This window comes from Fringilla coelebs (genome assembly GCF_963513975.1).
Source record: "Fringilla coelebs genome assembly, chromosome: 9".
In the NCBI taxonomy this organism is placed as follows: domain Eukaryota; kingdom Metazoa; phylum Chordata; class Aves; order Passeriformes; family Fringillidae; genus Fringilla; species Fringilla coelebs.
The window spans coordinates 6,251,052-6,271,024 of NC_140067.1; the positions used below are offsets into that span (position 1 = coordinate 6,251,052).

Here is a 19,973-nt window from a genome sequence, read left to right on the forward strand (position 1 = left end):
GCCTCTGTGACACAGAAACCGAGCAGCGTGGCTTTTTCCTCCCCCCTCTCTCCTGTCTCATTTTAAAATGTAACACGAGGTCATGCATGAAAAGCTCCGGCTGGGAGATAACACCTTGCTAACCATTTTTTTAAGGAAACCTGGAGACAAACCTGCTTGGTTTTGCCTTCTAACGTGAGCTGCGGTGGGAGAAGATGCTTCTGCATCCCTGGACGCGGGGCTGGGGGAGGAGAGCCCGGCGCAGCAGCGGGAGCCCCGCCGCCGCCGCCGCCCGAGCAGCGGCCGCAAAGATGCGTTAGAAACATCCCCCCGGCAAGACGTGGGTCCTTTCTCTGTACTCACTGCGGCCGCGAAAGCACCGGAGTTTCGCTGTGGAGACTCCAGTCCCGGCTGCGGGGAGAGGGAGGAAAGGGAGGGGAAAAGAGAAAAGAGGGGGGGGAAAAAAAGGAAGAAGGAGAAGATAGGAAAAAAAAAAAAAAAAAAAAGGGGCGCAGTGGAAGTTGCGGCGGCGGCGGGAGAGAGGCGGCGGGGGCGGCCGGGGTGTCCGAGCCCCGGGGCCGCGCAGCGCTGCCCGGCCGGCGGCCGCCCCGGGCCTGTCGGCGGGGACCGGGGCGCAGCGAAGCGGCAGCGGAGCCCGCGGAGGAAACTAAATAAATAAAATCAGACTGTTATTTAAGGCGCGTAAATTTAAAATTATTTGGACAGGAAGAGCACGGGGAGCGGAGCCGCAGGAGCCAAAGTAACGGTTTCGGAGCCGGGCGCGGCCCCCCCGCCCCGCGGCCCCGCGCCCCGGCGCTCCCCGGGGGCCGCCCGACCTGCCCGCACCTCGGCCGGCGCGACCCTCCCTCCTCCCCGGGGACCCCGGCAGAGCCCTCCGGGAGCACCGACATTTTGAGTGCCTGTGTGGTGGGGCAGGCTGTGCTGAGAGCCGGTGAGAAATCTTTCTTTCTCTCTCTCCTTCTTTCTCTTTTTTTAAATTTTTTTTTTTTATTCCCCCCCCCCATCCCCCCCCCATGCGCAGGATAACAGTCCCCACGGATAAATGTAAAAGCTTTCCTCCCCTCGCTATTTCGAGGGAATTTCAGCACTTTAGTCAGGAGATAATAATGTCTGGCTGCTTCTGGCTGCCCAATGAATTCCCAGGTACATTTGTGGAAGAAAACCTTTTCTTTCTTTTGGAAGATGAAAAGTGGCCGTTTTCTCCTGTGTTAACTCTTTCTTCATGGGAACAATGCAATGGCATTTCCTAAGGAGCTGATATCTTACCCCACCATGGAATAAACCATTGATTCCATTTCTCTCCCCACACTGAAAGATGGAAAGAAAGTATTTTCCTGTACTTAAAAGTGCTGTGGCTTATTACACTGGAGACTGAGGAAAATTCACCTTCAAATACCTTCTCATTCACTCTCCCCCGGCTAAGGGCAGGGCAGTGCCAGGGTTACCCCTGCGCCTCTGCCCCTCTCTCCCAGCACCCACAGACCGGGTATTTCACCCTCCCACGGTGCTGCTGCCACAGATGAAACTCTCTTCGTTCCCTGTAGGATCCCTTTAGGCTCTGCCTCTTTCCAAAAGGAGCTCAGCAGCCCCCGCCGTTGTTCCGAGGATAATTTTGAAACAAAGGTCAAGTGTAACAGCTTTGCTCATCCGTGTAACTGAAATAGGGGAGAGGGCTGTTGCCCCACAGTTGTGTCCTCACACAGCCTGGTCATTGTGAATCCTGCTACAACTACATTTTATGCTCTATTTCTTCACGTTTTTCTGTGCTTGCTGGATTTGTTTCTATTTATACCTCTCATCTCGATACTGCACTCTTTGCTGCCGATTCCTGGGCTGCTGCAGGGCGATCTCTGCTCCTGCCTGGAGACTTACTTGGCAGTTGGTTTACGTCTCAATAAAAGCTCTCAAAAATCTTCAGTTCAATCTCACACGCTGCAGTTTTGCATCTCTGGATAAATATGTTTGTCGACTTTTTCAGGAATATGCGAGTTTTTGAAACGGGACTTTTTGATGTTGCCAAAATACTGGGGGAAAAGCGCCAAAGCAATTTCTAAAACCACATGCAATATTACAATCCTTTTTAGGTGTCAAGATTCTTTATTAATGAGACTTGCTTTATATTATTTTCTCCTCGCTCAGTAAATATAAAGACTTCTGAAGAAAAGCCATTCCCCAGCAACCAGACACCTTTTGTCACTGACAAACCCTGTAAGGTGCGTGTAACCCACCAGCTGACTGCTTTCTTTGGTTTCCTAGTGGCTCTTTGCAGTAACTATTAACTTCCTGGGATAATAGAGAGCAATTTTTGCTTTCCAAGTATCTAACTAGGAATTTCAATTGATCGTCTCGTTGAGGGGCTTACAGAGAAAAGGCAGCAGTGAAATCAGATAAAACACACCTTTAAAGCAGACTATCAGCCGTGACTCAGCCGCCGAGGCTTTGGGCATGGCCGGGGGGTGATTCGTCCTGGCTTTAACCCTGAACTCCTGGCACGCAATAAAAGCCGCTATTTCTGACTAGGCGGGGCAATTTTCTCGGAAGAAAAGTTGTTCTTATTAAGCCGCTGCTTAAACTTCGCCTTAGCGTAAATTAAATGCTGATGAAGCTCCAAACGGGCTTGGAATGAGGCTTTTTAGTAGCACGGGTGAAAAAAAAATAACAAACGTGAGAAAGCTGGATTTTACCTTCTGGTGTAGCACGGAATTCCTCTTTGTGAGAGGAATGGAGAGGGAAAACGCTTGGAGCATCCTCCAGGACACGAGGAAAGGAAGATGGAGAGCAACACAGAGCGATTTGGGTCACTTCACCTCGGGGACCTGTGGATTATGTTGCTCGGTTTAATATTTCAGGTGGTTTAGTGCTCTTTCTACCGGGAATTTTAGGGTTATTTCTCAAAAAATTCTTCTTGCTGTGCTGCTCCAATTAATGATCATGGCACAATTTTTCATATTTCACAGAGGTTTTTAATCAGAACACAGCAGTGTGACAGAGCTTATAGTAAATGTGACAGACAGTTTCAGCAATTTTTTTTTACTTGAAAATGTAGTAACTGATTCTGTGGGGCTAATTAAAAAAAAAAAAGGTTAAAAACTAAACTAATGTATTCCCTCTCCTCTTTTAAGTGCTATTTAAAATAGTATTCATTTTGCATTGATTTAAAACCTTCTATTTTGCACGACTGAAATGTAGACTATTCAAAATGAAGCCCTTTAAACTGCCCATCTGCCCAATAAGCAGATCCTGTACAAATGTTAAAAGTTTCATATTAGACTCTTCCCGACACGGTGCTCAGCATCGTTAACTCCTGTTGGGGCTGGAGAGGCAAATGAGTTTCAGTCTGGTGAATACTCTCAACTCTCTGTTGCAATAGAAAATTTCCAATGGTTAAGTTGTGTTTTAGGTGCAAGCAATAACTTAACTTCACAAATATCAAAAGTGCTGCTTCCTAAATGTCACCATATTCAAATATTCTTGTTTTGTGAGATGCTGTCATTAAAATAGTTTATTTCCAGACAAAACAGAATAGTTGGTGGAAAGCAAATATTACTTAGAGAACATCTGAACTGCAATCAGCAGATTAAGCGACCAGAAGTGTTGTATTGCAGCTTTCGTGTCCTCTTTGACAATGGTTCTCTGCTGCTTGTTTTGAAACTAGAAAAAAAAAACGTCCTCTGCAGTGCACAGTAAACACGAACTACTAAACTGAGCTGTTTAAAACCTCTGGCACTCGAAGAAACACCGCTTATACTGTTTCTGGTAACTAAATTCAAAACCAGATTGGTGAAAGTTTAAATACACAAAGAGGAAAAGTGTCATGTAAATTTAGAAAGTAAGTGACCTAGTTCTACAAGCTCTTGTTAGTGACAAAATACAGTTACTGCCTAAAGCATCTAAGCGCCATCCACTGTCCTCAGGCCACGCAGCCTTTGACTTCCAGCTCTGCCTGTGCAGGGGCTGCAGCTGACCCCTTATTAAAAGGGTGTTTTTAGCTAAAAACTCAGACCCTTAAGCCTGACCGAAAGGGGTGGGGGGAGTGAGGAGAAGGGAGGGGTGCATTGAGAGGTGGGAGAAATCACAGTAAACTATTTCCTTTTCTTAGAAGTCCAGCAATATTAAGCAAGTGAATAGTAGCTCTCGTATTAATGACTTGATACGAATGACCTAAAATAAATTGTAAAAGTTGATACTGGAAAACTAGATATGAGCAACCAACATACACACGGATGAGCCTGGGAGTACTGTGTAAAGTGAAAGGTATAGGAAACCGCTGGGAGCATGGATTTAAAACATTTCCATTGTCTAAAAACCCACCTCTGGAATTTCTTGAGACTTACACTACCAGCTGTTCAGAAGGAAAAAAAAAATAAATGTGACAACAAACGTTGTTAAAAAGGAGGGAAACACCCCAAGAAGTCTGCACACCCTCAGGTCCAAAGGAGACCCCGTCCTGGCGGGGTTCAGTCCATGCTGGGGGGGAAGGAGCTGCTGGCCTCCAGGAGTTCCACCACGGCTGCCCTCCGGTAGAGCTTGGCCAGGTCGTAGGCGGTGGCGCCGCGCTTGTTCTGGTGGCCCACCTTGCACTCGGAGCGCGCCAGCAGCAGCTCCACCACCCGGACGTGCCCCTCCTGGGCCGCCAGGTGCAAGGGCAGGTTGCCGTCGTTGTCCTCGATGTTAACGTCGGCTTTGAACTCCAGCAGAGTCTGCAAAGTGTCCAGAAAGCCCTCCCTGGCTACATCGTGGATGACAGCGAAGCCGGTACTGTCTTTCAGGTTGGGGTTCGCCCCGTTGCTGAGCAGCCGCCGGGCGATTTCGGGGTTCCCGAGTTTCATCACCTGTGAAAGAGAGAGGAGAATTGGATACCGCGGGTGGGGGTTTGCTCCAGCACTGCCTCCCGTCCTCGCTCCTCAGCCCTGGCTTTTGTCAGAGCCCAATTCTCATTTAAAGCAGACAGAGGAGACTCGCTAGAGAGCTAATGACACACCAGAACGTCTCGTTTTTCATGTATTTGTTACTGAACTCGGTGAAATTGTGAAAGATGTTATCATTTCGGTGGTCATAGCTTTCTGCCTCGGAGAGATTAATGCCTGAAATAACACAGAATGGTGTATAACAACTTTTTTTTTCTTTCTTTCCCTAACGAGGGTCATCTCAGTTTCTTAACATATAAAAATTAAGTATAGTTCGGTTTTATTTGCCTAAGTATTGAGACACCTCTGCATTACTGTTTAATCTTGTTAAACAGCAAATATAGGGTCTCCGAGGAACAGATATTTTACCTGAGCAACAGCAAATGTAGAATGTGTTTTTACAAGGTTTCAGGTGTTTACATTGTCTGTGCATTATCATAAAACAAATATTTGGACTATACCATAGCTCTATCTGTTGAGAAACATAAATGTTAAAAGAAATTCTTCTCCCCAATATTTGTGTTTCATTAGGTCACCCAAAAAGGAAAAGTCAAAAGGAATGTTTCAAATTTACAGAAGTTGTCTTCTAAAATCAGTATATTATATTACATTTTCACAACCTTTCTATAAGTAAACTGTGGCTATGTTCTGTCGTTAAAACATCCCTTAAAAAAAATACAACAACAACAATAATTGGATTTTCTGACTGTTTCTCTCAGGGAAAAAAAAAAAAAAAAAAGCTTCTTTCAATTTTCTCAATTGCACCATAAAACTATCATAATTAGAACACAAATCTGTCTTATTTGTAACTTAACTGCTTGCACCGATTTCCTTGTAATTCCTGATTTTTTGTTTGCACACTTTCCAAAAATGAACACTGTAATGTATATTGTGTAATCTCTAGCCTATAGGCAGTATTTTCCTGTCCTTGTAACTAGTCTCATTGTAAGTATAAAATTCGAAAAAAATCCAACTCTTTTCTATTTCCTTAGAGAGAGATTCACATATTGATTTGAAAATCTTGATTAATTAAAAAAAAATCAGCATAAACGAGCATTTCAGTGCATTAGATTTAGCTTAAGGTACAATTTCTACAGAAGTTTGCTGAAAATCTCTCCTGACGAAAATTATATATCAAGTTTTTTAAGAAAAACAAGATATAATAAATACATTTATGTACAGCGTTTGAAGTGTAAAGCAGCCCAGCACATTATAACCACAGACAGGAGCAAAAGTGCAGATAAGACAGGCTGGGATTCAGGGAAAGAGATCTCTCTGTGCCCCAAGGCTTCCAGCTCCCGACTTCCAGCCAGTTCTTTCACTTCTGACAGAGATGGAAGCGATGTAAAAGAAAACAAGATCATTGTGATCTCTCTTTGTTTAGTAAAAACCGGTCATTCTGATCTCTTTTTGAGAGCCCAGGCTATATTATTTGTGAATTCAAAACATATATTCGGGTTAAGTGGGAGTTTTCAGTGTTCAGGCCAGGGGACTGAAGGCTTCAGTTAAAGATGCGAGGGGGAGAAAATTCTAAAAAAGGTGATGCTTTTTGGCCGTGGGCTACAACTGAACAGCAAATGCCTTCTATATTTTGCAAAATAATGTTAGGGGGGAGGGAGGCGAAGAAGTAAAAAGCATTAATTTAATAAATCTGACAAAGAGCATAAGGGCAGGAGATGTATTTGAGGCCTGCATAGGTACACTTCACCAGAAATAAAAAGGACAGAGCAAGACAAGCTGAGTAGTTGTTTAATTAAACATAAATGCAGAGGAAAATTATAAATTCATTGACATTAATATAGGAGCATTCTCTCCGTTGTAATTGAGAGAGAGATTACAGAGAGATTATCTCACTCTTGCAGAGTGCACTGAGACAGAAATCTTTCGAGCGTGGCCAGGCACCCACAGCACATTTTAGGATGATACATATTGAAAATAAGTCGGCAGATTCTCCTGTTTTGGTTTTTGTGGTGGTTCATTAGCTCGGTTGCTATAATCCCTAAGAAGTATCGTTAGGGCACAGATGCATGTTTAATGCAGCTGGATGCTATGGAATTGTGTAAAATATACCTTAATCCAGGATATGGACAGTTAGCTGCTTTTAGAAAAAATATCCAGCATTCCTGTAGGACAAATCGGTTTTCAGCCCTTGTCCCGAGGATAAATCAACCAGCTAAATGTTTCCTGCTTTCTTAAAGAATTTAGCTTGTCTAAGTTTATAATTTAAACCCTTTCACTCTCTTAAAACTTGCTGCAAGTGCCTGCACTGCCATGCGATGCCCTATTTAGGTGTTAACAGGACATCGAGGAGCTCACAGATCTCCAGCTTCAGCGAAATTATCAAAAAAGGGTCATTCCTGCATTATCAGCAAAATGTGCTTATTTTCCAGCTTTAACATCTTGATGTTAAGCCAAAAAGCTGTAAATATCTCGAGTACATTCACAGGTCCTATGCTGTTTAAAAATCCACTTTCAGAAATTATTACCATGGTTTTGGGGGAATGGGGAAGAGGGGTTAAAAACGATTTTACTAGTGTGTGAAATGAAAAAGACCTATAGCTCCACTTCCACATTGCATTATTTAAAACTTAAGTACAAATAACCACACTTATTTTCCCTCTGGATTTATAAATCACATCTTTCACTATTTGGTAGGTATTCTAGTCTTTTTGCCATCATTGTCTAATAATATTAAAAGCAAAATCTTTCATCAGCTACAATACTTAGCAGTTGGACCAGTTCCAACTCCTGCCTGCGCAACTAACAGTTAAAAATTAGGACACAGCACCCTATACGATCAGAAAGAAAATAACTGGAAGCGGTGCCCTGCTAGCCGATCTGAAAAAAGCAAATATTAAAGTTTTGAATATGAATGAAAAAGCAAGTGATTCAGCTGGAACCCTGGCTCGCAGGGCTAGCTCTTAATGTACATCGGAGGTCCTCGCTTCTGAGCAGCATGATTCCCAATGAGAAAGGTCATTCCCACAAACAGAGCATAAAGGAAAAGTACCATCCACAGCAGACCCCAGAACCCAGACGAGCCACGCTTTAAAAGCACATTGCAGGAAAAGAAAAAAAAAAAGAAAAAAAAGAAAAAAAAAAGGAAGAAAAAAAGATAAAAATCCTAAGCTTCAGAGAACAGAACATTTGTGTTTACAGACCTGCTATGAAATCCTGCTCACCTAAGCTGATTTCTTTTCATCTCAGCTCTCTCATTCCTTGCCTCCTCCCCACGAAGTTAGAAAATATTAGCAAACTCGTAGCCCGTTTGACATTGAGGGTGATCCCCGATTGAAAGAATGGTTTTGACCAGTTTTATTTCAAGTACGTCATTTTAGGGAGTTGGAGCCACTAAACTTATAAAATATGGCATCCAACGAGTTTGAAAAACCACTCGAATTTCATCCACCAGCCTGCTTAAAACGTTGTCTTTTTTGGAAACCCGGGTCACGTAGGTACCAGTGATGAAATATTTTCTCCCTCTCTGGATACCAACCTGCAGCGCAGTCCTCCCAAATCCATTTTGTGCATTGACGTTTACATTCTTTTGCAACAAATTAGTAAGTTGCACTAGGTCCCCCTTGGCAGCCGCGGACGCCAGCTCGTTCCCAGAAGGCTCGGCCATTCTTTAGGGTGACTGACGATCGGAAAAAAGATGAGATTTTTTTTTTTTTTTTTAACCAGGCATGGCATCGGAGACTGACAGAAGGATTGGGATGGTTAATCTTCTGGAGTAAGACCTTGTAGTAAATACTCGTAAAAAACCTCCTTGCCAAGAGCCCGCCCCTAACTCACACGTGATTATTCAGCAAAACTGCAGCTCCACTTGAAGCAAGATTTCTTTGCTTCCACATATAGAGTAACTCTTATTAAAGACTTTGGCCACTTTCGCGGGGGGAGGGGGGGAATAGATTAACAGCTATGCAATATATTGTATATGTTATAGGTAACATATATACACGTACACCGGAGACTCACTCAGACCTGAGATCTTGGAAGAAGAAGACAACCCACCCTGTTCACAGCCGGTTTCTGAAACTTAGTAGCAGCAGCAGCTCGGAGGAAAGGTCTCCTGTAGCAGTGTGCATCCAACTCCCCCTCGGGATCCCCCCCTTCATCCCTCTCCGTCGGCTTAGTCCGGGCCCAGCAGGGAAGGGAAGGACGAGCCGCGCCCGCGGAGGGCCGGGCGCGGCGGCGGCGGCTGTCCCGGCGCCCAGCTCGCTCCCTCGGCGCTCTCGCTCCCCGCAGCAGCAGCAGCAGCAGCAGCTTCACTCCCGCGGCCCCGCGCAGCCTCCGCGCACCGGGCGGGCGCGATCCCGGCCGGCGGCCGCCCCCGGCGGCGGCGGCTCCGGAGCATCCAGGAGGGCGGCGGGCGGCGCGGGGGGGCTGCCGCGAACCGCCGCCCGCGCTCAGGGCGTGGAGGAGCCGCGGCGCGGAGCCGTCTCCGCCGTCGTCCCTCCGCCGGGGTCCCTCCGCCGGTGTCCCGCCGCCGCTGTCCGCGCTCCGCCGGGCGCTCCCCGGGACAGCCGCTGCTCCCGCCGCGGCCGCGGGGCGCGGGCAGAGCTCCTGGCGGGGGCAGGGGCTGCGCTGGTGCCGCCGCTGCCCCGGCCCGGCCGCGCTCGCAGCCGCACTGACAGCCCCGCTCGCCTCCTCTTCCAACTTCGCGAAATAAAGCTGCACTTGCCGGTCCGCGGCCGCCGCCTCCGCCCGCGGCTTTGCGCTCCCCCTTTTTTAAGCGCAAACAATCGCTACTTCTGTTTCCTAAGGACACGAAGCCGGTTTCTCTCTCCTTTTTTTTTTCCCCCTTCTTCTTTTTTTTTTTTTTTTTAACCTCATCAGCTTTTTTTGAAAAGAAAAAAAATTTGAGCGCTTTTTGAGTTGAAACACCCGCCCACATTTTAACGGCAGAGATTTAAGGAGGCGCGGCGGAGTTCGGGCAGGAAGGCCTGCAGCGGCTCCCGCCCGCCCCTCGCCCGGCCCCGCCGCGCTCCGGCCGCCGCCGCCGCCGCAGCTCCGCGGCGCCCGGTGCCGTCCCCTCGCCGCGCAGCCCGGGCACGGCTCCGCCACGGCCAGCACAGCCCGGCTGCTTTTAGGAGCAGCGCTGCTGAGGCCTAGCGGGGGAAAAATGAAAGGAAAAGGAGTCTGTAGCAGCGGGAGCCGCCGCACCCCGGAGGGAGGAGCGGGATCGGGGGAGCTTGGCAGGCGGGAGGGCGGCCTCTGCCGCGGCGCTGCCCGGAGCTTCTCCGCGGCGGTCTCCACCTGCCCGCGGGGGGAGCGGAGCCGGCTCCGGTGCCGGTCCTGGCCCCCTCGCCCTCGCCGGGCGCCCCGCGGGCAGCAGCTCCGCGCTCGGGCCGCCCCGGCGGCGGCGCGGGCTCCTCTCCCATCCTGAGGACAAGGTCAAGGATGAAGGGTCAATGTCAAGTTGTCTTAACTGTGGAAAGCGACCGTCCACGGCAGCGCTCCTTGCTTCCCGCGTTTCTGGTGTCCTTGATTGATTCGAAAGTGCCATTTTGAAGGGGAAGCGCGCCCGGGCACCAAGAAGACTCGAGGACTTCGCTTTCCCTTCCCAGGGCGAAGAAGTGAGGATGGTACAGGACGGGGATGTCACCGCCAGTCTGCCTAACAGTGTTTAGTGTCTGAAAGTGCTTTAATGGCTGGATTGCTTTAGGTTTCAGGGACCCTCGGAGGACTGCGTTCTGCCAAGCGAACCCTCCGAGAGGTAAGCAGCGATGTCATGGCTCCCTGATAAGCACACGTAACCCATCGCTCGTAGGGGCAATCTGCACGTCTGTTTTCTGCGTGGACGCCACGGGAAAGTGATTTTTGAATGTAAACAGGCGAGACAGCTCGGGGAGGTGCGTTAGGGAGGGAACCTGCGGTGGTTACAGCTCCTGCAGCGCTGCCCTGCGGGGGGAACCTGCCGCTGGCAGCCGGGCAGGGGCCCGAGGTGGCCGGGCCCGAGTCGGGGCCGCCGCCGGCAAACAGAGCCGGTTCTACGGCAGTGGATCTGCAGCTGAACGAAGCCAGACTTCTGTATCTGGCTTTCCTCTCAGCTTCGGTTGCTTTTTGCTTTGCAATTGTGTTTTCCTGTACTGATTCCCCCATCCGCGCTTGTTTGCGAGTATTACAAAGGTGACAAGTGTGAGCTGCCTACACACGAAGCAGGGAAAACAGCTTTGTTCAGTTTATCAACTGACCCTCCACTCCCATTCCCACTAAAGGAGAGAAAAAGCACGTCTATTTTTAAGGGCCTCATTGTGGCAATTCTCGTCCAGAAGCAATAGTGCTTTTTCCCCCTCCTTTCCCCCCATTTTTTAAAAGCAAAAATAGAAATTATAACTTCCCTCAAAGTTAGCTCTAGAAATATATGTATGCAAGTAGCATCTGTTTATTCCAATACAGTTGCTTTTCTGCATAAAGAGGGAATTTATATGTAAAACTTGGATTATTCAGTCAGATGGCTTATAAATTACTTATTTTGTGACTAATTACCGCCTAAGATCCACAGGCTTTGGTGGTGTTACCTGTTGCTTAGTGCAAAATTAGACCTGCAAATATTACAACAGTCTCACACTAATTTTTTGTTGGTTTATGGTTCAGAATAAAGCTTCCATTTTCTGTTAATCACACCACGTAGCAAAATAATTCGCTAGTGTGTAGCTGGAGTGCTGCAGGCCTCCTGCAAGTAAAGCTGCCTGGCCAGAAAATGCCACCAAACTTCCTCTGCCGTGCAGGTCTGTCCAAAGTCTTTGCAGAAAGCAGTTCGTTAATCCTGATCATTTCCTCTCATGAGTGATAAAGATACTCCACCTAAACCAGAGAGATTTGTCCCGATCGGCTCCAGAATCAGCAGAAAAAAACCCCAAGAAACCAGCGACAAACAACTTCTGGAGGGGGATATTGTCAGCAGGCATTATAAGGAGTAAAATAATCGGCTCCCTAATTTGTCTCTCCCTCGTGAGAGGATAAAACCCACCTCGAATGGGTCAGAGAGGCTGTGAGAAGGCAAACAGAAACTTTAGCTGTGACTTGAATGTGAACTTCCTGAGATGTGGGGCACGTGCAGCTTTTCACCTTTTCTTCATGTTCTGGATCAAATCCTTCCTGTTTTGATCTAATATAGATATCATTATTTAAAGTATGACTGTAATAGACATGAACGCCGTGTAACTAATCTTGACAACGTACCTATAGCTTCAATTTGTGCCAGGAATTAGTTGGCTTTAATCCAATTGCTAAAACTCGCTTTTCAGCCTTTATTATAGTTACTCTCTAGTAATGTGTGGGTGGATTTGTTTGTAATTTAGCATAGGCTGTCCCTGGCATTGCACCATACCTTGTTCTTAGTACAGAACTGTCTGTAACATCAAACTGTGGAGGAAAAAAAAAAAGGTGGAGATGTGAGGGCAATTAATTTATCATCCCTCCGGTCGGTGGTGGGGAGCTCGCATTGTTAAGCTCACGTCAGCGGGCAATAAAAACCTTTTGGCGAGCCCTGCCAACACAAACTAGGGCAGGAACACGGTAAAATGTAAAAACCCAGCTTCTCTGACACTGTGGCTTCGCATCCTAAGTGGCGTTTCCGGAGCGCCGCCGCCGCCAGACACCCAGCCCAGGCAGCAGCGTCCGCAGCGGGCTCTAAACCATCCCCTGGGCTTCTCCGGGGATCACGGACCCTCCTGAAGGTACAGCCGAGCTTCCCCTGCGCCCCTCTCCGCACGCTGGTCCGCGGTGGCGCCGGGCTCCCCCCGCGGCTCGCCCCGGCGGCAGGGAGCTGGCAGAGCCCGAGAAACCCCCTGTGACCCCTGCGGATGGACCAGAGAAACAATAAAGAACGCTGCATCCTAAACCCGGCAGAATATCTTGATTCGAGGGTATCAGTGTGGCTGACAGGAAAGCTGCTCGGTGCGTCCGTGACCTCGGCTACGACACGCACAGGACACTTAAAGAAGCAGAGCAAAACGTGTCGGGCTAGTTAGCGAGTCGGCGTCCAAATGTGTGTTTTGTGTCGGTGCTAAGGGGGTACACGAACATCAGGTTGTAGAAGGCAGACTTAGAAAGTAACAGTTAGATTTGCATTACTTAAAGCAGATTTATTTGCGGTATAGAATAGAATTGCATCTTACAGTGCTGGAGTGCTAAGCCTGAGCGAGGGCCGCTGGGCAGATCACAGTGTGCTGGCTCAGAAAAACCTGCGAAAAATGCATTTCCTAATTTTGAGCCAAGTCGGAACCCGGGGGAAGTGTCGCCGCTTCCCCGAGCGCCGGGCGGTGCGTGCCCTGCCGTGTCCCGGGGGAGCGGAGGGGACGCGAACCGGGAGCGAGCCGCCGCATCCACCGAAACCAGCGCGGTCCCGGAGGGATGGGGGGAGAGAGAGAGGGGGATGGATGGATGGATGGATGGATGGATGGATGGATGGATGGATGGATGGATGGATGGATGGATGGATGGATGGATGGATAGACGGACGCCCCGCTCCCGCACAGAGAGGCAGGGCCGCGCTCCGCCCGGCAGCCGCGCCGGCCCGCGTTTCCCCGCACCGCCCGAGGACGGCTGCAGCCAGCTCCCCTCAGAGCCGTTAGGCCGCAGCCGGCGGCGGAGCCCAGCCGGGACACCTCGCGCCGCGGCCGGGCCTGGGGAGCCGCCAACCCCCGGCACGGGACGTGAGGATGTGTCCGCCCCGCGGTTCCGCTGCGGCAGCTCCGGCCGGGCCGGGGCTCCCCGCTCCGCTCCGGTGCCGCCGGGCCCCGCTCCCAGTCCCGGTCCCGGCTCGGCTCGGCGCGGTCCCGCCCCCGGCTCCGGGAGCGCTTGACAGGCGGGCAGTCACGTGGCGGCCGCAAAGCGCCTCTTTGCGACCTCAATGACAGGCAAAATGTGCGACACAGGCGCTGTGGAGGCAGGCGGGGAGCGACGCTGCCTCCTCCTCCTCCTCCTCCTTCTTCTCCTCCTCCTCCTCCTCCTCCTTCCCGGGCCAGCGGCTGAGGCAGCGCTGCCCGCTCCCGGCCCCGCGCCCGGCCCGCCGCTCTCCTGCCTCGTCCCCTGCTCGGCCCCGGGAGGGGCAGCCCGGGGGCGCCGCGGGAGCCCGAGCGCAGCGCGGCGCCTCCATGAGCTCCTGAGCTCCCACCCTGCCCCGTCCTCCCCGCGGCAGCGGCTCCAGGTGCGCGGGTCCGAGCAGAGCCGGGACGCAGCTGGCTGCAATGGCGTCCAACATGGACCGAGAAATGATATTGGCTGATTTCCAGGTAAATTTTCAAGCCGCCGCCACACAGCCGTGGCCTCTCGCTGCTTTTCTCTTTCTCCTCGTTGCTGTGCTGCTTGTTCTTTGTGGGGAGGTCCGCGCTGGTGGGTGTGAAGCCCACCCTCTGAAGCCTCCGCTCTCGCTTTCCTTCCTTTTTGTTTGTCAGAAATGGGGAGCTTGTGCCCTCTTCTCTCAAGGTGCGTGAACAAAATGTCTTCTTTAACTTGTAGAGTTTCAGTTTTGAATTAATAAACTAAAGCTTTTTCATCCACTTTGCTTGTTCCTGCCCTCCGCAACCACCCAGGCCCTGGGACAGATGTGAGGCAGCTCACTTGGAAGAGGCAAATGCCAGGGAGGATACAAAACTCACCAGTCCACATGATTTGTCACAGTGTTTGTAGTGAATCACTTGCTGGTACTACAGATTAGTGCTGAACAGAGGTGTTTCCATTCCAGCATCAACACTAAACTCCATGGTTGCCTCAGCCTATGACTGTTGTGATGACGGTAAAACTCTTCCCACCCCATTCCAAACAGCAGCGTGTTCATGTAGAAGGGAGGAACATCCTCTTCCAAGTTGTTTGTTACCTTTCCTTCTCTCTACAAAAGGGTTGTTTAGATTCAGACTTCTAAATCTTATTCCTGGAATAAAGTCCTTCTGTAAGTGAAAGTGATGTGTTTAGGAGCATATATTGCTTCTTAATATTACTTGTTTTATGTTGTTTTCCTAAGACCAAGTAAAAAAGTGGAGGATACCTGCATTTCAAGTAGTGGGGGGAGCCAAACACATGTGGGAAGGGAATCAGATAATATTTGAATATACTTTTTTAATATTTGCTTTTTAATCCATCTGGGTTATTTTAAGCTCTGTCCATTTGCAGTGGTTGTTCTTACATGGGTAGGCACCTGGATATTCTGGGATTGATTTGTAAAACTGCCATATGTATGTTCAGCTTCTTAAAGGACTGTTAGCAGTGAAATTATTATCTTTAGTTGAGAAGAAAAAAAAAAGAATCCCTCCAATTCATTCTCTGTGTTTGTGTTTCTTTGGAGCTACAGGTAGGGTGACTGTAGTGTGCACAGTAATTCCTGTGTATTATGTAATTAAGTAATTCCTCTGTTGCAAAAGGTACCAGGTATCTCACTGATGTAACTCATGGAGTTCCCAGCTGGTAACAGGGAACTGTCATCCCCTCCTGCACCCCAATATCTTACACCTTTGTTCATTAAAATGCATACCAAATGTTACTATATTGTCACTGCTTTGTTGTACTCGGAGGTACTTTTGTGTATATAAGGGATGGCATCCCAGTTTTAGGGCTGGGATTTCACAAAGGAGTTTCTCCAGGAACAGCACACTGTGTGAAAGGAAACTGGGATCCCAATTCTGCATTCATTCCAGTGGGAACAGATTCTTATGGGATCCCACATTATTACCTGACCTTACAATCAGGAATCCCAGAAGATGAAGTTAGTGGCTGGTGAACTTAAGATTATTTGTTTAACAGAATTTTCAATACAGATTTACACTTTGCAGGTGTTTTTTACTATTTTGCAGTATTGTTGTGCTTGGATTTTGAAACCATTAATAAAAGTATAAGAGCAACTGCAGTGTTTGGTACCATGAAGACAAGTAAGTATCATTGCAAACTTGCAGGTGGGTGGTGGAGTCACAGAAGCCAGTTTTAGATCAAGGGTGGATGACATAATGTGTCTGAACCTAGGACACAGGAAATACTTTATCATATACCAATCCTTACTTAAAAAGAACCCAAACATTTTCCTCTTGTATTTCAGCAGACAGCTTTGTTTTCCTGTTTAATTGTATTTGTTTTTAAGATTGTATCAAGTGTCTACCTGATTTTGAAGTACTGAACTGTTAATTGTCATGTTGTTAAAGAATCAATTACTAAAGGACAATGTCAGTCATTATTAGGCCTTGTATCTGTAGACTGTTACTAAACAGTAAAGGTTTTGGGGTCTTTTAAATTGCAACTCATTCACTAAGAATTTAAAATGGAGAATAAAACATTATGTGCAAAGTAATTCTGCATGATTTTCCCTTCTATATTTTCTGTTTAATTAATAAATATATTTCTCAGAGTTCTGCTGCCATCTTCTATGTTTATGTGAGGTGTCTTATTGAAGAATGGTGCACACAGTGAAAATTTCAAAAGCAATTCTTTGTAGTTTAGTTCAGCTAATTTTTGGTGAACTAATTTGGGAGGGAAACTTCCATCACCATTTCACCCTCACTTTTCCCAAGTTGTGTTTAAGGGGGATAGAGTAGTGGTCTTTAAACTTCTGAAACTTGAAAGGGTTTTCTCTCCCCATTAAAAAAACAAAAGAAATGAAATCATAATTGTACTGATGCTTGATGCTTTTGTGAAGCTTTCATGGATTTATTTAGTATCTTCTAGAGTTATTAGGGATTTTGCCTTGGGTTTCAGCTAGAGCAGGAACTTGTATTGCATTTATTTTTTTCTTTTTAGCTCTGATTGTAGTAACAGGTTACTTCTGCACTGGAGGTACTAAAGAGACTTACTTCTTTCTAAAAAGTATTTTGTGTGTGTGTATATATATATGTGTGTGTATATATATATACACACACACATACATATATATATATATACATACATATACATATAAATACATAAACCCATGGAATTTTATGAAATATTTTAAGTATAGAGTAAGGCACAGTGAGTGATCTACCAAAATATTTTTGCCTAATGTCTCAAAACAATTTAAGCCTGTTCTGTGTGGTTTATAATTATTTTCTTTTCCTCTCCTTTTTAATGAGGCCACTGTGTGCTACCCAGGGAGCACAAAATACGTATTCATGCATGTGGGCTGTATAAGCAACCTGCCTAACTTTTCCTTCTTAGGCCCACACTTAGGAAAGATTATGCAGAAGCTTTGCTTTGTGCATGAGTAGTCTGATTGTTTTCAGTGGAAGTAGCTGATGTGGAGTTCAGTGCACAAACAAGTTTTAGCTTTTTTTACTAAATGCAATTCAGAACTTCTCCACAAAGTGTCATTGGCATAAAGGAAAAAATCCATAGGAAAAGGCACAACAGCTTGTTTTAGTAGCATAAATTCTTCAAAAAAGTAACTGCCTGTAAATTGGTAAGTGATGCTGCAACATACTTCACACACTGGGGGAAATAATTGCATTTAATTTCTACCAATTTTTTAACAACTGTTCTGTTGTTTGTTGTGTTTAACTGCAAAGTGTGCTTCCATCTTTAGGGGGATACCCAGCTGCTCACATGGTACAAATACACTCATGATCTCTTGCAGTTTGGGGTCTATTTTCACTATAAAGAAAACAGATTTTTTTTTTCTTTTTAAGTTGTAAAATTTAGTTGCACAGAGCTTAATTTAATTGACATAGATTAGTCTTCATTCCAAAGTTTAACTTTGAGTATTGGCAGAAGTATCAGATATTGGTGTTTTTGCACACTAGCACTTTTGCTTTTGTTTTTACAGCTTCACTTAGGATTGGAACTAAAATTAGCAAGAACATCTTTTTGTCCTTGTAATTTATGTCCACCTATAGGACCACTTTATTCATGCTGTGTGCTTGTCCTCACAACCATCCTAAATGTGGAGTGGGCCTAAAGGTTGCAGTGTTATGGGGTTGCCAGCTCCTGTGTGTCCATGTATTACAAGAATATCTGGCACTGTGGAGCCTCAGGAGGAAATTTTTCAAAGAATTCACACTTTTCATTGACCAAATAATGGTCAGGGTGGGAGGATGTCAGAGTGAAATGACAGAACTCAAAAATCCTTGCTTTCATCGAGGCAAAGAATTTCTAGTAGTTTTCTTCCCTCTTTCATCTATGTTCATTGTGAAACCGATGTATTTGCCTTTTTTTTTCTTTTCCAAATTAAAAAAAAAAATGGATAATATACTGCTTTTGTGTGATTGACACACTTGTGTATAAAAATGTCTTCTTTATTTTTTCAAACTTCAACTTTGTGTCAATCTCTTTCATAAAAACAGATTTTTGGGAAGAGCAAGGGGGAATTGGGAAGGAAGAGCCTCATTGCCATCAGTTACAGCAAAGTGAGAAAGCATACTAAATGTTTGTGTTTTAAATTATAAAATTCACCATGACAGTAATACATCAGTTTATTACTTTTTGTTTTTGAAGATTTAATTGCAATTCAGTCTACTTGTTTCCTTCTGGAATGGCAGAAATTAAAGAAACTGGAGAATCTTTGCACCTGGAAGTTAACATAGTGCTGTTAAATAACTCGCAAGATAAAGTTTTGTGGTTTGGTTTTTTTTTGTTTGTTTGTTTGTTTTTGTTCCTGTCTGCTTCAGCCCTGTAGAAGATTATCTCAGTTGTGAGCAGTTTTCACTGTCCAACAGTCTGTGTGTAGAATTTACATTTGTTGTTTTTTTTTTTTTTTTTTGGCAAAGGGTGCTAAGTTAGCTTTGCTTTCCTCTGTGCTTGTTGGCATGGTGGTTCAGGTTTTCTGTCATTTTAATTTATTGCCAGTATAAAGATTTGATGGGTGGAAAAGGTGGACAGATACAGGAATAACTTCAAGTACCCTTGATTCTGGCCCTGGACTGTGACTTAGGGTGGGGGCTGGAAAGTTTTTCAAACATTTCTGTAAGGATAAATCACTCACTGTGGGTTCTGAACAAATCTCAAAGTGGATGTCCTTAATATTGATTTCTGAAAGAAAAAGACATGTTTTGTCATTAAGGTGCTGGGGCAGAAAGGGCTGTTCTTGCTTTCTTTGCAGGCTTTCAGTGGAGTGTTTGGGAATTTGGAACAAGGCCCTCAACAAAAGGTTGTTGATGAAGAGAGTTCCAGTCAAAGTTTAAACATAAGCTGGTGGATGCTTTCCAAAGATTTAATGTTCTTGGAGGCCTACATTTTCATCAGAAGATCTCATTATATACCTGGGTGTACATTTGTTCAGATCTGAGCTTAAACCTCAGTCTTACTCAAACCAAAACCTCTCTTTAGTGTGGCCTCTCTGTAGAATGTGCAGTGCAGTGGGTGCTGAACTGAGCTCTGCAGATCTCTCCACAGTAGCTGGAAGGAAATCCATAACTCTAGAGATTGGAAATCAGGGTTTGGGACAGACAGATTTGTTTAACCATACCTCCTGCTGGGTATCTTTAGTTAAAAGTGGGCTCTGCTGGGTTTCTAATAGTCAGGTGCCCAGATGCTCTGCACTGCTTCACCTGACCTGTTTTAATGGATATAGGTTACTGTATCTTTAGTTAAATTTTAAAATAGATAACAGGTCTGTTTTCCAGTGTAGAAAAAGAGGCCTTTAGGACACTGTAGGATGTTGAAGTTCATACTTGTGAAGCCTCTTAATTTGCATTTTGATTAGAATTCCTTTTAATCCTTGTTGGATTTTATCACATTATAATTTTGTGCATTACCCAGTCAGTAACACCTTTGGAGCTGGTAGCTGGACCTCTTGGTTTGGAACACAGTTGGTTTTGTTTGCTGTAAATGGCCCTAGGGCCAAGAGACATGATAAAAACATACTGCATGCTTAGTGTGTTCTAGTTATTGCCATTTTTACTGTCTGCTGCCAGTCACTTCTGCCATCACTTCTATTAATTTATTCCTTGTGGGGTTTTGGAGTTTCATTTCTTTAGATATGTTTAGGCTCAGTTGTCATCCCAAAGTTCAGGTTCATCAGAACAAGGCTAATTTGATTTACTGGCCTTTAAACTGAAGGTGAAGTGGGTTCCAGAGTGACAAATAAGAAGTTGGAGTAAGAGTGGTGTCCTTATAGAAACATAACTTGCATATTCCCATTGATAGCTCTTCATGGAAAAAAGT

The 19,973-nt window shown here is 46.2% G+C and overlaps 2 protein-coding genes across 3 annotated transcripts in view; one reads left to right on the plus strand and one right to left on the minus strand.

Annotated features, from left to right (window-relative positions):
* Positions 1-2,949: 2,949 nt before the first annotated feature.
* On the minus strand, positions 2,950-10,416 carry CDKN2C (cyclin dependent kinase inhibitor 2C; the record flags this gene model as incomplete). The annotated part of the gene is made up of 4 exons (XM_084210959.1): positions 2,950-4,832; positions 8,922-9,633; positions 9,811-10,018; positions 10,074-10,416. The coding sequence occupies 4 exons, from the start codon at positions 10,414-10,416 to the stop codon at positions 4,458-4,460; spliced, it is 1,638 nt and encodes a 545-aa protein (XP_084067085.1). The 3' UTR covers positions 2,950-4,457.
* FAF1 (Fas associated factor 1) overlaps positions 9,493-19,973 on the plus strand; it is a 152,893-nt gene continuing 142,412 nt past the window's right edge. The window contains exons 1-2 of one of the 2 annotated variants that reach the window (XM_084211147.1): positions 9,493-10,495; positions 10,576-10,626. In XM_084211147.1, coding sequence (XP_084067273.1) covers positions 10,493-10,495; positions 10,576-10,626 — 54 coding nt within the window. In that variant the 5' untranslated portion in view covers positions 9,493-10,492. Of the gene's footprint in view, positions 10,496-10,575; positions 10,627-13,880; positions 14,150-19,973 lie in introns of those variants that run through there. The other variant, XM_084211148.1, reaches the window with a different exon arrangement.